Source organism: Lampris incognitus, chromosome 3 (genome assembly GCF_029633865.1).
Source record: "Lampris incognitus isolate fLamInc1 chromosome 3, fLamInc1.hap2, whole genome shotgun sequence".
Taxonomy (NCBI): domain Eukaryota; kingdom Metazoa; phylum Chordata; class Actinopteri; order Lampriformes; family Lampridae; genus Lampris; species Lampris incognitus.
The window spans coordinates 7,937,745-7,959,881 of NC_079213.1; the positions used below are offsets into that span (position 1 = coordinate 7,937,745).

The window sequence follows — 22,137 nt, forward strand, 5'->3', positions numbered from 1 at the left end:
GGCCAACCGGCCCGCTCTTCCGAGCCGTCTCGGTCGCTGCTCCATCCCCTCTGCCGATCCACGGAGGGCTGCAGACTACCACATGCCTCCTCTCATACATGTGGAGTCACCAGCCGCTTCTTTTCACCTGACAGTGAGGAGTTTCACCAGGGGGACGTAGCGCATGGGAGGATCACATTATTCCCCCCAGTTCCCCCTCCCCCTCCAACAGGTGCCCCAACCAACCAGAGGAGGCGCTAGTGCAGCGACCAGGACACACCCACATCCGGCTTCCCACCCGCAGACACGAACAATTGTGTCTGTATGGACGCCTGACCAAGCCGGAGGCAACACGGGGATTCGAACCAGGATCCTCGTGTTGGTAGGCAACGGAATAGACCGGACGCCCCATGCCGGCTTTTCTATGACGTGGCCTCCTTGATACCGCTAACTACCCAGCTCTGTTGCTGTTATTGTTGAGTGTGTTTACAAGCAAAGAAGGATTAGGAGTTATCAGTTTATGCCAAGTTTTTTGGTGTGACTACTAAATCAGCTGACATCATCATTCATTTTAGTATTCAGAACAACTGACAGTCCTCAGTGGAGCAGGCCAATACAATCCCCATCAAACACGGACTTCCCCATCATATGTCAGCCATGTTTACTGTCATCCACGATCTGTGACTTCCCCCTGAAATGTGCAATTTCAAAAACCTAAAGAAATTAGTTTAAGATGTACGCACATTTAAAAAAAAAAACAATCAAAATATGGCACAAAAATTCAAGGGCCTTAATTGGGTTGTGAATACGTAAATTAAGACCTTATGCCAGTTTTGGAAATCAGATAAAGGTAATGACATGACTGTTTCCATGATCACAGTATTACCGTGACCAGGGTGAGATGTGCATGCCAATGTACCCACTATTGTTCTGCAATGTGGAGGGCCGCTTTGGACAGCCCTGCATGGCTAATCTTACGGATGAAGTGTCATCCTCTAATTAGCATAATCATATGTGCATGTGGATACAAGTGAGGGAAAATTCCCAGAATGCACTTTTTCTTAGCATTTGATTGGCATAGCCACAGTACAGGACACAACATGACTAGCCTTTGTGAGTCATGTGACTGACATCACATTTTTGTCAGGTCAGTATGTGCAGAATTGATCCACCTTTTTTGTTTTGTTTTTTCGCCCCTTTTTTTCCTCCCCAATTGTATCCGACCAATTACCCCACTCTTCTGAGCTGTCCTGGTCGCTGCTCCACCCCCTCTGCCGATCCGGGGAGGGCTGCAGACTACCACATGCCTCCTCCCATACATGTGGAGTCGCCAGCCGCTTCTTTTCACCTGACAGCGAGGAGTTTCACCAGGGGGACATAGCGCGTGGGAGGATCACGCTATTCCCCCCCAGTTCCCACTCCCCCCCGAACAGACGCCCCGACCGACCAGAGGAGGCGTTAGTGCAGCGACCAGGACACATACCAGCATCCGGTTTCCCACCCGCCGACACGGCCAATTGTGTCTGTAGGGACTCCTGACCAAGCCTTGGTCAGACGGACTAGACCGTCATGCCACCCGGACGCCCCCACCTTTCTGTTTTAATAGAAAGGTTTCTCAAAAGGAGTTTTTGGTTCATCTCAGTTTGTAACAAAGGTCCTGGCGTTTCCAGGATACTACCCCAGGGTCTGTTTTGTTTTGGGGTTTTTTTATTAGAACAAGGAAACAATTCTTGATATGTGGTTTCTCTTCGGTTTCTCTTTCAAACAATGAAACCCACTTGAAAGCAAGAGTCCGTGTACGGTGAAATCAACAGCGCATAAAGCAACAGTGGGATTGTGAGTCAGCGCCCTCCCAGATTTCACAATCTTTTAACCAGAAAGAGGGGATTGAGGACCAAGGACCCATGCCTTATCTCATCTCACATCCCTGGCCACAGTCAGCATGACACAAACATAATTTAGGCGTTGCTTGCAATCATCATCAGTGAAGGTTGGCCGATAACGCACCCCACACCCCATATACAACCAGAAAAACAGACATTTAGAGTGACTAAGTTGTTGTGTTGGCCATGGCCATCTAATTCTTGCTTGAGGGAATAACTTTACAGTTGATCATTTCCTGTATTGTGTCTCTGCTTTTGTTTCAGGAGGACATCCATCTCTGGGAACTGGAAAGCCAACACGGGCTCCGCCATGCTGGAGCAAATCGCCATGACTGACAGGTGAGATGGTTAAAGGGAAACAATCACAGTTTTCTACATTATATCTTTCTCTCTTGCTCTCTCGCTCTCTCTGTTTCTCCCTCTCCCTCCAGAACAGTGTCAGTGCTCCTTGTCATAGATTCTACAAGTCTCTGAACTCTATTGGAGGGATGGACACCATTCTTCCAAAAGATATTCCCTCATTTGGTGTTTTGATGACGGTGGTGGAGGGCGCAGACATATCGGTCCAAAATCTCTCCTAAGTGTTCAATTGAATTGAGATCTGGTGACTATGAAGGCCACAGCATATGAGTTACATCATTTTCATACTCATTAAGCCATTCAGTGACCCCTCATGACCTGTGGATGGGAGCATTGTCCTCGTGGGAGAGACCACTCCCATCAGGATAGAAATGTTTCATCATAGGATAAAGGAGATCACGCAGTATAACGTATTAATTTGCTGTGACCCTTCCCTCTAAGGGGACAAGTGGTGAACCCAAACCATGCCAGGAAAATGCCCCCCCACAGCATAACAGAGCCCACGGACCACTTCACTGTAGGGATCAAGCCTTCAGGTTGACCTTTAATTTGTCACCTGTCTGCATGTGTTGCTCTTGGAATCTGCTGGAGCCTCTCTCAGTCTGAGCGTCACAGCCCCTAGTGCTCCGACTACCACTGGGACTACTGTGGATTTCACCACATCCGATCTAGTTCTTCCCTCAGCCCTTGGTATTTCTCTAGCTCTCATGCTCTTTCTACCTGATGTTGCCGTCACTCGGGATTGCGACATCTATCACTACTGCTGTCCTCTGATCCTCGTCCACCACCACAATGTCCGGTTGGTTAGCCAGCACCTGCTGGTCCGTCTGGAACCTGAAGTCCCACAGGATCTTAGCTCTGCCATCCCCATACCCCCTTCTCTCACCCTGATGTTTTCTCCCGTGTATGTGAATGGTGTGATGTGAGTCTCCCCTATGTGCGTGCATAGTCTGTCCTCCTGTCAGGTCTCCATGGTGATGGTGGTCACGTGGCTCAGGTCCTGGGCTGTTACGGTGGCATCTGGACACTGCTTGGCATCCTCCTCATCATATTCTTCATATATCTTATAATTCCATTATAATTCTGTTATCCTCTTTCAATGTGGTGTTCTGTAGATTGGTTTTTATTCTGTACACACAACATCCATTGCACGTTGTGCGTTTTGGGAGAGAGATCCCTCCTCTGTTGCTCTCCCTGAGGTTTCTTCCTATTTTTTCTACCTGTTAAAGGTTTTTTTGGGGGGAGTTGTTCCTTATCTGATGTGAGGGTCTAAGGGCAGGATGTTGTATTGCTGCAAAGCCCCCTGAGGCAAATTTGTAGTTTGTGCTAATGGGCTATACAAATAAAATTGACTTGACTGCCTCTTGCAACTAAAAAAGTCACAGCAGTCAAAACTGTGATTTCATTTTTTTCCCCCTGATTACCTCTTACTTTTACCCTCAAGTACTCGTCTCCCGACATTATTTAAGAATGGCAAATCTGCTGTGAGGCAGCACGGTGGTGCAGAGGTTAGTCACCTCACAGCAAGAAGGTTCTGGGTTCGAGCCCCAGGGTAGTCCAACCTTGGGGGTCGTCCTCTATGTGGAGTTTGCATGTTCTCCCCATGTCTGCGTTGGTTTCCTCCGGGGGCTCCGGTTTCCTCCCACAGTCCAAAGACATGTAGGTCAGGTGAATCGGCCGTACTAAATTGTCCCTAGGTATGAATGTGTGTGTGTGTGTGTGTGTGTGTGTGTGTGTGTGTGTGTGTGTGTGTGTGTGTGGGCCCTGTGTGATGGCCTGGCGGCCTGTCCAGGTATCTCCCCGCCTGCCGCCCAATGACTGCTGGGATAGACTCCAGCATCGCCGCGACCCTGAGAGCAGGATAAGTGGTTAAGATAATGGATGGGTGGATGGACATCTGCTGTATGTCTTGAAGACAGACAGCTATGGACCTGTACTCCCTCACGTCCTCAACAGATTATATGTTCACATATTGCTTGTTTATCAGTTTTTATTTGTCACCGTGTCTCAGATACCGTCTGTGGGTAGACTCCTGCGCCAAGATGTTTGGAGGCCTTGACATCTGTGCCGTGAAGGCGGTCCATGGAAAAGATGGCAACGACTACATCATCGAGGTCAGTCGATTCATACAGCGGCCCTCAACTCTTATCAGTCTGAGTTTAGAGGCCGCGGGTGGCTGTTTTATGAAGGGGGGAACTCTCACTTTTGATCCACATTAGTACCTCAGACAGGTCCTTATTCAATTTTTAGTAGTGGTTTTCAAATTACGGGTCGGGACTCACAGCAGGGTCACAGTCATGGACCAGGAGGGTTGCGGGAAGACCAAGATAAACACATTTGTGTTTGGAGACAGAAAAAGGGCATATTTGTTTACTTTTTTTGGTTTTTACATAAATCAAAAGAAAAACTATTTTCATATTTTTGGAGTCAATTTAAGCCATGCTGTGATTTAATTTTATTCCAAAATGCCACTAAAACAATGTTTAATGCTGACACGCCCTTTCTGTCTCATTTGATCATTAGTTGACTAAGTGAATATTGAAAAGAGAAATACTGTATAGATGAACAGTACAGACAGCAACTAGAGTTTTCACTTACTTACTGATTTTACTACACAAAATATTTGTTGGGTCTTGGATCAAAAAGTACCCCCCACAGGTGGCTCACAGCATGAAGTAGCATGGGAACCAATCTAGAAGATTCAAATCTGTTATATTTTTAAACAAAACTCCATGATATCGACCACGTGGTTCCTCGGTTGGTCTTCGTAACCTCTGACTTAAAGGTACAATCAGCAATTGATGTACACAGCCGCTGTCCGCCTCACTTCAACCTCAACTTTATTTATCCCCAAAGGGCGATTAGTACTGCCCCATGAGGTGCAACATAAAAGGCACACATGAGGTCACATTAGTAAGAGTACCACAGACTCAGCAGCACTGTATCAGTGGACAAGCATCAGAACAACAAGAAGAGTAATACAATGATGTCTGTCCTGTCATCCCCATATCTCAAGGGCAGCACGGCGGCCCAGTGGTTAGGCACTGTTGCCTCACAGCAAGGTCCTGGGTTCGAACCCCAGGCCGTCCCAGGTCCTTTCTGTGTGGAGTTTGCATGTTCTCCCCGTGTCTGCGTGGGTTTCCTCCGGGTGCTCCGGTTTCCTCCCACCATCAGAAAGACATGCACGTTAGGGTTAATACTCCTGTCTGTGCCCCTGAGCAAGGCAATAGAAAGAAGAACTGGAGTTGGTCCCCGAGTGCTGCAGCTGCCCACTGCTCCTATATAGTAGGATGGGTTAAATGCAGAGAATTTGTTGTAAGAATACAATTCGTTGTAGAAATACAATGACAACATAAAGTGGCTTTAAAGTAAATACAATAGTGGCAACAACATAATTAGCAATGCAATAAACATAAACATCATCCTACAGGTAGGGCTACATCGTCATGGTGGGCGAGCTACCTCCTTCTCCCCGAGTTGAGGAGGGTAATGGCTGTGGGGATGAATCGGTGTTTGTATCGTTTTGTCTTCTTCGCTGAGGGGAATCTGAAGTGGGTGCCAGAGGGTAGGGATTAAAAACTCCTGACGAAGAGGGTGAGTGCAGTCAGACAGGATGGAATTTGCCCTCTTCACCACCTGACTGTTAAGCAGAACAGACAGGCTACTCTGCTGGACATCTGTAATTTTGCTGCTTGTGTTCACTATTTTAGCCAGTGTATTCTGGGATTTCATATTTAGACTACCATACCAACAGCTGAGGGGAAATGATCAAATTGACCCTATGTAAGATTTGTAAGAGAGCAATCAGGAGGCTGTCAACACGACACTTGGTGAGCTGCTGTTGGCAGAAAAGTCATTGCTGACCTCTCCTACAAACCGTTTCACCATTACATTCGAAAGTGAGGGTGTTATCGATGATTGAACCGAGGTATTTATAGCTGACAACAGAATCTACCTCTTGACCCTCAATGGTGGTGGAAGAGGTTGGCGTCTGAAGTCTGTGCACGTCTTTTGCCACCGACATGTTGGGTTGAAAGAACGAGTTTTTGCACCAGTTTTAAAAATAATCATCCACAGGGCCATGACTCGATTCATCATCGTGGAGGAGACTTAACTATAACTGAGTCATCTGCAAACTTCAGGATATATTGGTTCTCAAACTGACTCCCACAGCGTATTCTGTGTATGCAATATAAAGAAGTGGTGAGAGGACACAGCCCCGGGTTGAGCTTGTAGATGAAGAGAGCTCCCCTGACATGCAATCATTTACCCTAACCCTCTGGGTTCTGTTGGAGAGGAAGTCAAGGATCCAACATGCCAAACTAGAGGCAACACCAAAGTAGTCAGAGAGTTTATCCACCAACAAGTGGGCTGAATCAAACCGCAGCTTGGCAGGAGTTTTACTGCCCTCTAGGTCAGGGGTGGCTAACCATGTGCCATGGAGAGCCATGTGTATGCAGGTTTTCATTCCAGCCGGACTCCACACCAGGTGATTTCACTGATTAGCAACGCTTCATCCAAAGAGGAAGACTGGATCAGTGAACTCACCTGGTGTGGAGTCGGGTTGGGATGAAAACCTGCATACACATGGCTCTCCATGGCACATGGTTAGCCACCGCTGCTCTAGGTGTTTGAATAAAAGGTCAAGTAAGGTGGCAGTGGCGTCCTGTACACCTCGCCCAGCCCTGTATGCAAACTGAAACGGATCAAGAAGGTATTGGGTTTTGTCCACTAGTTCCTGTTTTATCAGTTTCTCAAAAGACCTCATGACCAGGAAGTCCTCCGATACATGTGGAGTCACCAGCTGCTTCTTTTCACCTGACAGTGAGGCGTTTCACCAGGGGGACATAGCGCATGGGAAGATCACGCTATCCCCCCCAGTTCCCCCTATTCCCCCCCTGAACAGGCGCCCTGACCAACCAGAGGAGGCGCTAGTGCAGCGACCAGGACACATACCCACATCTGGCTTCCCACCCACAGACACGGCTAATTGTGTCTGTAGGGACGCCCGACCCTAGGTAACACAGGGATTCGAACCGGTGATCCCCATGTTGGTAGCCAACGGAACAGACCGCCAGGCCGCCCTGTTTTTAATTCCTTTTGAGGCCTTCAGTTGTCTAAATTTCTCAAACAAACTCACGATGTTGACCCAGTGGCGAGAGGTGTCCCGTTACTTGCTGACCCACGTAGTGCGGCGGCGGCTGACACTATGGATTGTGACTTTAAAAAGAGGCGAGAACTCGACGACGCCAAGGGGGATCACAGTCGAACCGAACTTCCGCAGTTCGTCCGCACATCCACAGGCAAACAGCTCTGGCAGGAATAAGCAGGACTTTCTGGCGTCCGAATTCTGTAGAGGGGTGGACAGACAAACCATCCATTATCCATCCAAATCTCTTAAGCTTCCTGTAAGGTTTCACAGGCGGCGTGTTGGACGGCTTTGTCCGTTCTTGGCAACTTACCAGCTCTCAACCCACGGCAGACGTCCAGAGCCTCCTCTGGTTAGAAGGCTGCTGAAATAACAGTGAAATATCGGCAGTGCTGTGATCCAGCAAAATTATTGTCCTGTTGACAGTCGGGGGAGGTTTTTTTTGTTTTGGTTTCTTTTTTTGTGGTCGTGAGGTCATAGATCATGTTGAGAAAGAGCGCGCTGTAGCGGCCTGACGGTGGAGGAAGGGCGTAGTTAGACTCGAGCAGATGTGGTCGTCAGAACATTGAGAGACAGATTTCCCAATAGACCAAACACAGCCATAATACATTCAACAAACTACGGTGACTCAGCGGACGGGTCCTCGTGCTTGTGTGTGTGGGTGTGTGTGCGTGTGTGTGTGTGTGTGCGTGTGTGTGTGTGGAAAGTGTTGTTTCCTGAGGAACACAACCAAACCGGGGTCCTTTTGTGTGATATTTTAAGCATAAACTGGAATGCATTGGTGAAGCCTCCAAGTGTGTTTACCTGCTTTGTCGCCCCGGCAGGACTTGATGACGTGGCCCCGACGGCGGTGTGGGTCGTGTGTGCGTTTGCACCCGTGGAAAAAACTTGCAGAAACTGTTTAACCGAAGCCCGCTGACTCACGGTGTCACGCCAAATTTCCACTTCAGTCTTTCCCCCTCCAGGAGTTTGGTTGTGTTTTGTTTGTTTTATTATTTTTTTTGGGGTGTGCATTGTGGTGTGTTGTTCTTCTAGACGTTTATTTTGAGACTTCTGGTTGTTGACGTATCCGAAGTGGAGAGGGACGCCGTTCATCTCAAGGACGACCTAATCAAACAAACATGGATTTAAGGCGTCGTTTAAGCGGGGGACACGGGTACGTGCGCGCTTCAGCCTGCAGTCTTCTGCGCTGCTGACGTGCCCTTTAGCAAAACACTGGACCGCTAAGTTGGCTGGCGCTGACCTCCTTGGAGAGGAGCGAGGTGAAAGGCCGCTCACGCTGCTGCAAGTTACCGCATTTATTCACCCGTCATCAGCTTCATGAAGATCACGTTGAGGGGGCTGAGGTCTGTCCCCAGCATGCACTGGACAGGTCACCAGTCCATCTCAACCCCCCCCCCACACACACACACACACACTACCATTGTCTCCACTGTTGTCCACTGCAGTGGTTCTCAATCAGGTCCTCAGGGACAATGGCTGTCTGGTTCCTGCGGCTGGTTTCCTGCTCTGCCAGGTAGTTCATTACCTTCCCCTTCTGTTCCACCTGTTCCAGCTTGGCATGAAGGAGGTTTTACACCCGAACACCAGGCGAACGTAACGACCTGCATGGCAGAATAGAAAACCAGCACTGCTGGTAGCGCCTGAGGACCTGATTGAGAACCGCTGGGCCTGGGTAATTTTTCTGGTCATATTCTTAAAATGGGGCTGAAACTGAAACACTGACACCGAACATCACCTTACCTGGTAACACTTTAGTATGGGGAACATATTCTAAGTAAAAAAAACTTAATTACTAGTGAATTAGTAATGATCAAGATGTCACTTTAGTATGGGGAACATATTCCAAGTAACAGAACTTAATTACTAGTGAATTAGTAATTATCAAGATGTCACTTTAGTATGGGGAACATATTCTAAGTAACAAAAACTTAGTTACTAGTGAATTAGTAATGATCAAGATGTCACTTTAGTATGGGGAACGTATTCTAAGTAACAAAAACTTAATTACTAGTGAATTAGTAATGATCAAGATGTCACTTTAGTATGGGGAACATATTCTAAGTAAAAAAACTTAATTACTAGTGAATTAGTAATGATCAAGATGTCACTTTAGTATGGGGAACATATTCCAAGTAACAGAACTTAATTACTAGTGAATTAGTAATTATCAAGATGTCACTTTAGTATGGGGAACATATTCTAAGTAAAAAAAACTTAATTACTAGTGAATTAGTAATGATCAAGATGTCACTTTAGTATGGGGAACATATTCCAAGTAACAGAACTTAATTACTAGTGAATTAGTAATTATCAAGATGTCACTTTAGTATGGGGAACATATTCTAAGTAACAAAAACTTAGTTACTAGTGAATTAGTAATGATCAAGATGTCACTTTAGTATGGGGAACGTATTCTAAGTAACAAAAACTTAATTACTAGTGAATTAGTAATGATCAAGATGTCACTTTAGTATGGGGAACATATTCTAAGTAAAAAAACTTAATTACTAGTGAATTAGTAATGATCAAGATGTCACTGTAGTATGGGGAACATATTCTAAGTAACAAAAACTTAATTACTAGTGAATTAGTAATGATGAAGATGTCACTGTAGTATGGGGAACATATTCTAAGTAACAAAAACTTAATTTAGAGTAATTTAACACTATGAACACTCGTAGTTTTGTGTTTTGTTATGTAAGAACAGAGCATATTCATTAAGTGTTAGTAAGGGAGAATAACTCTTCTTGTGGTACTACCACCTTATAAAGGCCATACTAAGCAAAGCATATTGAGATGGTACTACTAATAAGCAATACTTCTGAGGTTATAGAGGGAAAAATCATAGTTAATGGCTTACTGGTTGCATAATAAGGCCATGCAGAATAAGGCATTAATGAGTACGTAATAATGACCAAGTAAGAGCCAATATGTTGCTAATTCGCATGCTAATAAGCACCTAATTAATGGTGACTACGTTCCCCATACTAAAGTGTTACCCATTACCTTAATCATCACGTATTTCGTCTATTTTTACTGAGAAAATATATGTATAAATATCCATCATCCAAACCGCTTCTCCTGCTCTCAGGGTTGCGGGGATGCTGGAGCCTGTCCCAGCAGTCACTGGGCATTATATATGAATAATAATAATACATAAAAATACACAATAATGATAATATAATATATATATTAATAATGTATATGTATAATAGTAATCATATATAAATATAAAAAGCACAATTCGGTTTTATTTTTCTTTTACTCTGATGCTCATCATTTCAACAGACATACCTATTTACATTCAGTCAATCAGAACGGATGATCAAAATGTGAAGCCCCGCCCGCCCCTACCACCAACCCTTGCTTAAAGGCTGTCACTCAAATGTCAGCTCATGAATATTAATGTAGCCTAGACCGCTCCCCCACAGTTCTTTCCCCGGTCCAAGTTTGGCCCTGACCTGTCACGTCAGTCACCTCAGCTGTCTGAGCCGTGGAAAAGGATTTCCAAAGGAAGTTGCCTAATTAAACATTATTCGTGTTCGTCAGTTCAAATCTACAGGACAGTCAATTTTATGTTTTTACTTTTTATGAAACGTTTCCTTTAAATGTCAGATTTTGCTGGTGAAAAGACAAAGTTAAGAGAGACCATTGTCATCAACCGCAGTGGTTTTCAGTCCAGTCCCGTAGTCCTGCTGGTTTTCCATTCTGCCCGTTAGTTAGTTAGTTAGTTAATTAGTGTCATCATGTGGAGTGCAGCGGGGGTGGGGGGGGTGTCAAAGGTGTCTGACTGGGAGATCTGGTGTTGGATCGGCTGGGGGAGCCTGGTCTACGGCGTCCTGTGGGTCCAGGGACCACGGCCCTGCCCAGAGCTGCGCCCAAAGAGGAAACACCAAGGACGGTCTGACAGGATGTGGAAGCGGGGCAGGCTAAGCTAACTGCTAGCCCATTCAGACCGGCAGTTCCCATAGTCGTCCTGGCTGGCGTTCGTTGTCGTGGAGATTTTTTTTTTTTAAGTTTAGATATTTGTGTTAGTTTGGATATATGTGTTAATTTAGATATATGTGTTAGTTTGGATATATGTGTTAATTTAGATATATGTGTTAGTTTGGATATATGTGTTCTTGGTAGTTTTTGGATGTGTTTTTGTGTTGTGTTGCACTGCTGTGGGCTGGGAGAAACGATGTCTCGTTTCATTTCATGTGTGCAAGTACATGAAATGTGTGCGTGGGTTTCCCCCGAGTGCTGCGATTTCCCCCCACAGTCCAAAGACACGTGGGTCAGGTGAATAATCGGCCATACTAAATTATCCCTAGGTACATGTGTGGGCCCTGTGATGGTCTGGCGGCCCTTCCAGGGTGTCTCCCCGCCTGCCGCCCAATGACTGCTGGGACAGGCTCCAGCATTATATATGTGTGTGTGTGTGTGTGTGTGTGTGTGTGTGTGTGTGTGTGTGTGTGTGTGTGTGTGTGTGTGTGTGTGTGTGTGTGTGTGTGTGTGTCCATCTGTTGTGTCAGGTATGTCCGACAGTACTGACTGTCCACGAGGACCAGTCTGAAAACCCCTGGTCTTCTGCCTCCCCCCGTTTCTCACCGTGTAAACACAACACCATCTGCGGCCGTGATTTAATGACACACAATCACACTCGACTCGACCGGCGTTTGACGAATTAGCGTCTCCACACAACACCACAGGCATCACTTCAACCTGTGGGAGGGAACTTTGTGGTGCAAATTCCATGAAAAAAGCGGGCCGGGGCTCAAACCCAGGGAGCCTCTTTCTGTAAGGCATCAGTGGAAGGGCATATCTTCAGCATGAGGGTAAAAACGACCCGCTGCAGGAGGCTCGCCTTGAAGTGCAGCAGTCCCAAGGTTACGCAACAAGGGACAAAGCCACCCGATTGGTCAAAATGAGGCACGTTCCAGCCCAGCTGATACGTCCCAGTAGTTTTGTTCGTCCCATCTGGCTGCTGCCATGCCGACTCCTGAGACGCACAAAACTTTCCACAAACAAAGTCACAATGCCCTCACGAGGTTTATTTCACCGTATCAGCAGATTACAGAAACCACGTTGGAGCCCCAGACAGCACTGTGTCCTTCTCATACCTGCAGCGTTTCACCACCACCACCACCACCACCACAGACAAAGACTACGTGGGCTGGCAAATGGATTCAAACTGTGAGCTTGCTTTATGCAACACAAACGCAACACAAGGCTGTCTGCATGAGCCAGCCGATAGTGACCGAGGAAGAAATGGGCCAGGATTTACTAATGCATCACGTGTGTGTGTGTGTGTGTGTGTGTGTGTGTGTGTGTGTGTGTGTGTGTGTGTGTGTGTGTGTGTGTGTGTGTGTGTGTGTGTGTGTGTGTGAGAACACAAACCCTGGCTGGGGTTAAGTCAAGCCAAGTGTGTTGAAAGTGCGTTATCACACGAGTGCACACTGAAAACACAAAAGTACAGGTCAGGTGTGTGTGTGTGTGTGTGTGTGTGTGTGTGTGTGTGTGTGTTTGTGTGTGTGATGTGAAGACAGGGGCACTTCTTCAGATGTGTATTTGCAGTGCAGGTATGAAGGTTTTTATACCTGAATTCCCGCCAAGCCACTGGACTCGGACTGAGACACTGGACTCGGACCGAGCCACTGGACTCGGACCGAGCCTCTGGACCCGGACTGAGCCACCCAGAGAGTGTCCGAAACACAATTCACCTGCAATTCGCACACATTCTCGCCGCCTTTCATGAGTCACCCCTGGCTCGCCGGCGTTTATGTTGGACGGCCCGGCAGCTCGTGCTTTGATTGGTGGGCGCTGGTTGCCCCGGCCAACGGCGTATCGGTCGGAGAGAGGCAGACACACCAGCTACTTCCTGTCGCTGCACTGAGCTCATGTTCTCTACGGACCCGACCTGCAGATCCACTGGCGAGCCCACGTGCACACACACGAAAGCACAGACGCACACCTACACAAGCCACGCGCATACGTGGACAGACACACACAGACACACAGACACACAGACACACATACACATTCTCTTGACGGACCTGAGGTAGAGCTTAATGCGCTACAGACAAATGCACAAGCACACACAACATGCAAACACACACATTAAACATCTATGTTGTGTTGTGTTGTGTTGCATTGCATTATGTTAGGTTATGTTTTGTTATGTTGTGTTACCATACCATGACCACAAACAGGTTGTGTTGTGTTGTGTTGCATCATGTTAGGTTATGTTATATTTGCCACACTGTGCTGTGTTGCATTGTGTTGCATTATGTTCTTCGTCGTCATCATCATCATCAGTTCCCTAACTATGGAGGTCGTAGGAGCTCAGCTGATGCCTCGACAAGTCTCTTCCACCGTTCCCTATCCATCGCAGCTCTCCCCGCCTCCACTGCGCTCATCTGTAGCCATTCTCCCATGTTGTTTACCCAGGTTTTTGTCGGTCTCCCTCTCTTCCTAGTCCCTTCTACCAGGCCTTGCAGGATGCCCTTTGCAAGTGTCCTTTCCATTCGGCAAACCTGCCCAAACCAGTTTAATTTCCTCTTTGTTTTTTTTCACCATTGTTGGTAAACTATCATGGTGACCAACAGCTTCCTGTTCAGCACTTCAGTGTTGGTGGTGTGCGCTGTGTGTGGGATTTGCAGCATTCTTCCATGTGCTCTAAGTTCAGAGGCTTGTATTTTCTTCGCCGTAGCTTTTGTTGGGGTCCAGGATTCTGCACCGTATAGAAGAGTTGCTATTACGATGGCGCGGAGCAGTTGCATTTTTGACTTCATTCGAAGGTTTTTGTCTTTCCAGATCGTGTTGAGCTTGGTCATTGCGCCTGTTGTGATGGCGATTCTGCCCCTAATTCCTTTTTTCGATCTTCCATCTTCAGTAATTACAGATCCGAGATATTTGAAAGACATGACTTCCTCAAGTTTTTCGCTCCCAACAATGATTTCCTTGTTCTGCTCTTCGATCTCTTCAGCCTCCCTCCTCGGGTCATCTTTTGTTGTCATGATTTTGCTTTTTTGAGTACTGATCAACATACCCATGTCCTTAGCCGCCTTGCCCAGTCTTCTGGTTATTTCAGCTAGTTCTTCCCTGTTGCTGGCAATAGAGCTGTGTCATCTGCAAAGCGAAGGTTGGTGATTTGTCGTTGTGTTTCAGTAGGGGGAGTACCTGGTGGTCCCTATCTCCTCTCCAGGTATGGATGGCCATTGGTTCACAGAGGAACTCAGCCGCCCTTTGACAGGTTTTGCTTTTAGTCCTGCTGAGTGTCCACACACCCTCCTCACAACAACCCAAGGGTTGAAGTGGGAGTGCCGGTTTGGTCACCGACGACCCGGCGGTTGCAGTTTAACGTCGTACCCAGCACATTGCATTATGTTAGCTTTTGCTAAATTGTGTTGTGTTGCATTATGTTATCCATCCAACCATTATCTGAACCCCTTATCCTGCTCTCAGAGTTGCGGGAATGCTGGAGCCTATCCTAGCAGTCATTGGACGGCAGACAGGGAGACACCCCGGATGGGCCACTAGGCCATCACACAGGACCCACACACACACACACACATACACACACTCACTCACACCTAGGGACAATTTAGTATGGTGTGTCATCAGGACAAAGGAAGGAAGACAAGGAGACTTGGTGGTGTAATCAAGTACAGGAAAGTATACAGAGGAAGAGGTTGGCAAAGAAGAAGTGGGATAGTCAGAGAGATGAGGAAAGTAGACGACTACAAGCAGATGCAGCGTAAAGTGAAGAGAGAGGTTTCAAAGGAAAAAGAAAGGGTGTATGGTGAGTTGTATGAGAGGTTAGACACTAAGGGAGGAGAAAAGGACTTGTACTGATTGGCTAGACAGAGGGACCGAGCTGGGAAGGATGTGTAGCAGGTTTTTGTGATCAAAGATGGAGATGGAAATGTTCTGACAAGTGAGGAGAGTGTGCTGAGAAGGTGGAAGGAGTACTTTGAGGGGCTGATGAATGAGGAAAATAAGAGAGAGAGAAGGTTGGATGATGTGGGGATAGTGAATCAGGAAGTGTGGTGGATTAACAAGGAGCAAGTGAGGGAAGCTATGAAGAGGATGAAGAGTGGAAAATCAGTTGGTCCAGATGACATACCTGTGGAGGCATGGAGGTTTTTAGGGGAGATGACAGTGGGGTTTTTAACTTGATTGTTTAACACAATCCTGGAAAGTGAGAGGATGCCTGAGGAGTGGAGAAGAAGCATACTGGTACCGATTTTCAAGAACAAGGGCAATGTGCAGAACTGTAACAACTACAGAGGTATAAAGTTGATCAGCCACAGCATGAAGATTTGGGAAAGAGTAATAGAAGCTAGTTTAAGAGGAGAGGTGGTGATTAGCGAGCAGCAGTATGGTTTCATGCCACGAAAGAGCACCACAGATGTGATGTTTGCTTTGAGAATGTTGATGGAGAAGTATAGAGAAGGCCAGAAGGAGTTACACTGTGTCTTTGTAGATTTAGAGAAAGCATACGACAGGGTGCCGAGAGAGTAGGTGTGGTTTTGTATGAGGAAGTTGGGAGTTGCAGAGAAGTATGTAGGAGTGGTGCAGGACATTTATGAGGGAAGTGTGACAACGATGAGGTGTGTGGTTGGAATGACAGATGGGTTCAAGGTGGAGGTGGGATTACATCAAGTATCGGCTCTGAGCCCTTTCTTGTTTGCAGTGGTGATGGACAGTTTGATGGATGAGATCAGGCAGGAGTCTCTGTGGACGATGATGTTTGCGGATGACATTGTGGTCTGTAGCGAGAGTAGGATGCAGGTTGAGGAGAGCCTGGAGAGGTGGAGGTATGCACTGGAGAGAAGAGGAATGAAAGTCAGTCGGAGCAAGATGGAATACCTATGCGTGAATGACAGGGAGGACAGTGGAATGGTCAGGATGCAAGGAGTAGAGGTGATGATGGCATATGAGTTTAAATACTTGGGGTCAACTGTCCAAAGTAACGGGGAGTGCAGAAGAGAGGTGAAGAAGAGAGTGCAGACAGGGTGGAGTGGGTGGAGAAGAGTGTCAGGAGGGATTTGTGACAGAAGGGTACCAGCAAGAGTTAAAGGGAAGGTTTACAAGATGGTAGTGAGACCAGCTATGTTATATGGTTTGGAGACAGTGGCACTGATGAAAAGACAGGAGGAGGAGCTGGAGGAGGCAGAGGTGAAGATGCTAAGATTTTCACTGGGAGTAACGAAGAAGGACAGGATTAGGAACGAGTATATTAGAGGGACAGCTCAGGTTGGACGGTTTGGAGTCAAAGCAAGAGAGGCAAGACTGAGATGGTTTGGACATGTGTGGAGGAGAGATGCTGGGTATGTTGGGAGAAGGATGCTGAAGATGGTGCTGCCAGGGAAGAGGAGAAGAGGAAGACTAAAGAGGAGGTTTATGGATGTGGTGATCTGCTGTGGCAACTCCTAATGGGAGCAGCCGAAAGTAGTAGTTAGTAGTATGTTAGCTTTTACTAAATTGTACTGTGTTGTGTTGTGTTGTGTTGTGTTGCATTATGTTAGCTTTTGCTAAATTGTAGTGTGTTGTTTTGCGTTGCGTTATATTAGTTTTTGCTTAATTGTAGTGTGTTGTGTTGTGTTGCGTTGCATTATGTTAGCTTTTGCTAAATTGTAGTGTGTTGTGTTGCATTGGTTTTGTTTTTCTAAAAATCTTCGCCCTTGAATGGTTTACTCAGATGACAACAGTTAGACTGTTGTGTTGTGTTGTGTTGTGTTGTGATGTGTTGTGTTACCATGACCAAGTTGTGTTTTGTTTTGTGTTTTATGTTGTGCTGGTTAGCGTTGCCTTATTTTACATAAGGTAAGGTTTTGTCTTGTATTATGTTGTTCTGTATGGAATTGCATTGTGTTGTGTTGTGTTGTGTTGTGTTGTGTTGTGTTGTGTTGTGCTGTAATGAGTGTCAGTCTGACTTGCCCTTAAATGGTTGACCCAGAAGACAAACTGTTTGGCTTTGGGCGGTTTGTGATATGTGTAATGACTGTTTAGTTTTCAGAATGGCCTCCCATTGTGTTCCACACCCACCGCTCTGAGATAAAGCGGCTGTTTTTGGGTCTCTGACGTGCTTGTGTGCAGACTGAGAACATGACATCACAGCTCTGTCTTATCCGTGTACTGGCCAGGGGTCAGAGGTCACTGGAGATAAAGGCACTCTTTTTTAAGAACCAACTCTCTTCAGGAAATCTGTAAGTGTTCTCCAGAGACCCGCTGACGTAGAGCCTACTATTAGATATGACCATGAAATATGTTCTCTCTCTCTCTCTCTCTCTCTCTCTGTCTCTCTCTCTCTCTCTCTCTCTCTCTCTCTCTCTCTCTGTCTCTCTCTCTCTCTCTCTCTCTCTCTCTCTCTCTCTCTCTCTCTCTCTCTCTCTCTCTCTGCTTTCTCTTCCTCTCTCTCACTCACTCTCTCTCGCTCTCTCTCTTTCTCAATCTCTTTCTCTCACTCTCTTGCTCGCTGTCTCTCACTCACTCTCTCTCGCTCTCTCTCTCACTCGCTTTCTCTGTCTCGCACTCACTCTCTCTTTCTCACTCACTCACTCACTCACTCACTCACTCTCACTCCCTCTCCCACTCTTTCTCACTCACTCTCTCTCACTCACACACACACACACTCTCTCTCACTCTCTCTCTTTCTCACTCACTCTCACTCACTCACACACTCACCCTCTCTCTCACTCACTCTCTCACTCACACACATGCTCTCTCTCACACTCACTCTCTCTCTCACTCACTCTCTCTCCTTCTCACTCACTCTCTCTCTCTCACTGCAGCTTCATGTTGGTTCATTAGACAAGTGAACAGAGGCTACTGTTATGAGTCATGTTATATTATTACATGATAATGCAAAAACATATCTGAACAAGTCTGACAGTCTTAAAATCGCGCAGAAATATCATATCTTGTCTCAAAAATCATTTGCTCGTCAACAACTTTGTCAGATTGTCATGATTATTTTGCGCAAATAATAACTGCACTGGCAGATTATCTTGCTTGTCTTAGGGATTTCCTTACTTAAATATGCTACGTTTTGCCTTAATTTTTACACATTTATGCAGTGTACCACAACATACGCTACCATAGCATAGCATAGCATCACACCGTACCAAACCACATCATATTCTCATGACGGTGTGGCGTGATGTTGTCTATTGTAACCTGTAACAGTTCAACACATTGAGTCACAATGGATCATATTATTAGCTTGTTGTCTGAATTGGTAGTCAGTGTGAATGCCCACTCTGGAATGTGGCACTGGGAGTGTGATGTCATATCCTGTGTGTTGGTAAACACGATACCATACCAGAGCAAGGGGTTGTCTCTTTATAAAGAGGGACAGAGACAGCTGAAGAGTGAAATCGTCATCATCATCAGTCTTGTAACCTATGGAGGTCGTAGGAGCACAGCTGATGCCTCAACAAGTGTCTTCCACCGTTCCCTATCCATCGCAGCTCTCCCCGCCTCCACTACGCTCATCTGTAGCCATTCTCCCATGTTGTTTACCCAGGTTTTTCTCAGTCTCCCTCTCTTCCTAGTCCCCTCTACCAGGCCTTGCAGAATGTGCTTTGCAAGTGTCCTTTCCGTTCGGCAAACCTGCCCAAACCAGTTTAATTTCCTTTTTAAGCATTAGAGAGACAGAGAGAATGCAGCAAAACCTTGGGAGTAAATGGTGGGAATCACCGAGCAAAGGAGGCATTCAGTACACTTTCTTCAAGCTGAGAGAGAGAGAGAGAGAGGGCGCGAGAGAGAACAGAGCAGAAAAGAGCCAAATAAGACTTTGTGTAGCGGCTGTTCGGAAGGGGTCGTCTGCTACATGACTCTGTGTGCTAATAAAGCAGCAGGGTGGATCTGGGCTCAGCTCGCCACCACACAGTGTTTGAAGTCGAGGCCCTGCCACTCTCTAGCTCCTCTGCTCCGGCTCCAGTAGGTTCTTGAGGAGACTGGTCCCCTGCGGTAATGACTCAACTGGCCACAGTGCTGCGCCACACCCCACCATACCACCATACACCACCATACTGCCCTACCACCGGGGCCCCAGCCAATGGCATCGTTAGGCCTGAGCGTCCAAAGCTACAGCCCCAAATGTTTTAAGAATAGCCCCGGATCTAAAAAAAATTTTTTTTTTTCTTTTACAAAAATAAGAATAATAAAAAAATAACCCCGGACCTATTCATCTGTCCTTCCACTCATGCATTAAAGCGCTCGAAAATAATATGAAATCGTTGATCAAAAACACGAAGTACATTTTGGGTCCTCGGTATGTCATTAAAACATCTCCAGATGGCAAAATTGCTGTGGTCCGGACCCGTCCCACACCCAACACTCCATCCGGCCCACATAACCACGTGGAATGATGGCACTTGGGCAGTCCACTCCTCCATGCCAGATCTGGGCCAGAACCAAGCCATAGCAATGCTGCATGTGCCACATATTTGCCAAAAGTGGCCCATATTTGTTTTGTGGTATTTGGGCCATATTCACCATTTACCACACGGGCCACTTCAGGGTCACACCCAGATTACATGTTGCCCAGAGCACCGCATCTTTGCCAAAAAAAGGCCAACGTCTGATTTGGCATATTTGGGCCATATTTGCTATTATACATGTGGACCACATCTGGCTCATATCCATTTTGTCAGGGCCAGAAGAAGGCCTTCAGTGTCGCATCATTGCCTGAAGTGGCCCACAACCGGATGCTATCTGGGTCAGGTCTACTTGGCAGGTGCACATTTTGTGTAAGCACATAAGAGAGAGATTGGTTAAAGACTGGTTAAAGGGCTTTTCATTGTTTGCATCTGGTGGTAGCTAGCTAGCTAATGCACTAAGGCAAGACTTGGAAGACAACAGATATGAGACGCTTTTTTAAAAAGAAACAGGATGAAGGCAACGAGGCACAGGTGAGGCTAGAGGAGGTGGAAGGAAGAGTTATCTTCTGTTGCTGTAGCAGCAGATGAGTCAAGATGTAAGAGTGCCACCGCCTCATCTACAAGCTCAGGCTGGTTAAGAAGAGGGCTTTTTAGCTAGCTAGCTAGTCTAGCTCAGTGGTTCTCAAACGTTTTTGTCACAAGCTATACCATTTATGAAAACAAGTATTTTCAAGGCACAACTTTACATATGATTATTGCTATTTAAATAATAATAAATAAGGCTAATTCCAAGGCACACCTGGCCAGCTCCCAAAGCACACCAGTGTGCGACGGCACACAGTTGGAGAACCACATGGTCTAATTAGCCCGCACTCAATGTGATATTAATGTGGAACATGAGTTAAGCATAGAAAGGAAGTGGGATGACCTTACTTTGTCTTCGTAGAATCAAATTGATAAGTCTGCAAGCCATAATTTGTTTCCCCCTCAGCACATGTATGACGCATATGCATTTGGCGATGGAAGCGTACTCCTCCCAGAGGGGCAGCTAGCTAGATAGCTACCAGGCTACCGTGGTTGACTTTTAATAGCAAGCAGAAATGTCAAGCTAGCAACAGGTCATTCCATACTTCCACTGCCAGCAGCAAGGTAGGCTGCTTATAATCACTTATTATTATTTTATTACTATTGTTATTATTATTTACAAAGTCAATCACTCCATCATCCTACAGGAAAAAAATGTTTCTACTCAGTCAGTGTCACTTTTAATGATTTAGAAGAAAATAAAAGCGACGCATTATTTGGGTGTGTTTTGTATAATTTCCCACATACACATGTGCCATTCAAAGACTACGTGTATACAAAGTATGCTGTTGTGAAGATGATATTTAGAGTGGTTTGTGCAGTCGCCTCACAGCAAGAAAGCCCTGGGTTCGAGCCCCGGGGTAGTCCAATCTTGGGGGTCGTCCCGGGTCGTCCTCTGTGTGGAGTTTGCATGTTCTCCCCGTGTCTGCGTGGGTTTCCTCCGGGGGCTCCGGTTTCCTCCCACAGTCCAAGGACATGTAGGTCAGGTGAGTCGGCCGTACTACATTGTCCCTAGGTGTGAATGTGTGTGTGTGTGTGTGTGTGTGTGTGTGTGTGTGTGTGTGTGTGTGTGTGGGCCCTGTGATGGCCTGGCAGCCTGTCCAGGGTGTCTCCCCACCTGTCGCCCAGTGACTGCTGGGATAGGCTCCAGCATCCCCGCGACCCTGAGAGCAGGATAAGCGGTTTGGATAATGGATGGATGGATGGCTAGTTAGAGGTTAAAGTACCATATTATGTTCCTTGTTCATTGTGTATTATTGACATCTAGTGGATATTTGAAGACACTACACAGACTAATGTGTGCGTGCGTGCGTGCATGCATGTGTGTCATATATCTATCTATCTATCTATCTATATATATATATATATATATATTCATATCTTACTCAGAAATAACTTGAAAATGGTGCAATTATTGAGTGAAGATCTAAAGATTTCTGGGCCGCGTCCCCAGTATTTCAATATCCCAACAATGCCTCTGGCCCCAGCTGAGGAAATGTGACACTAATACCCCCCCCCATGCTGTGTTATTTCTCTGACCGCTCATCACCCCCCTCCCCCCACCCCCTCTGTCTGTCTCTGTCTGTCTCTGTTCAGTTCAGCGATGCTTTATTGGTATGGTATAGTAACTCTATCCAAATGAAATTGTGTTGTGTGCGCACAATGACAATATCTCATCTTATCTTACATTGCCAAAGCAGCTGGCTGCAGGACAAAACAGTGTTGGACAAAAACAAATAATGGCATTTAAACATTTACAATGTTGTTCATTCTCTACTCAAGTTGTGGTAGAAAAATGAGACTT

General features: G+C 46.3%; 1 protein-coding gene and 1 long non-coding RNA gene across 2 annotated transcripts in view; one reads left to right on the forward strand and one right to left on the reverse strand.

Moving 5' to 3' along the window:
- Positions 1 to 22,137, forward strand: part of LOC130109110 (synapsin-3-like) — a 174,020-nt gene that overhangs the window by 139,522 nt on the left and 12,361 nt on the right. The window contains exons 8-9 of the mRNA XM_056275851.1: positions 2,127 to 2,201; positions 4,234 to 4,336. Coding sequence (XP_056131826.1) covers positions 2,127 to 2,201; positions 4,234 to 4,336 — 178 coding nt within the window. The remainder of the gene's footprint in view (positions 1 to 2,126; positions 2,202 to 4,233; positions 4,337 to 22,137) is intronic.
- LOC130110135 (uncharacterized) lies at positions 4,820 to 7,811 on the reverse strand. The gene is made up of 3 exons (XR_008810025.1): positions 7,685 to 7,811; positions 7,363 to 7,572; positions 4,820 to 5,500 (listed from the first exon to the last, which is right to left on the reverse strand). It is a non-coding gene; the product is annotated as an uncharacterized LOC130110135 (long non-coding RNA).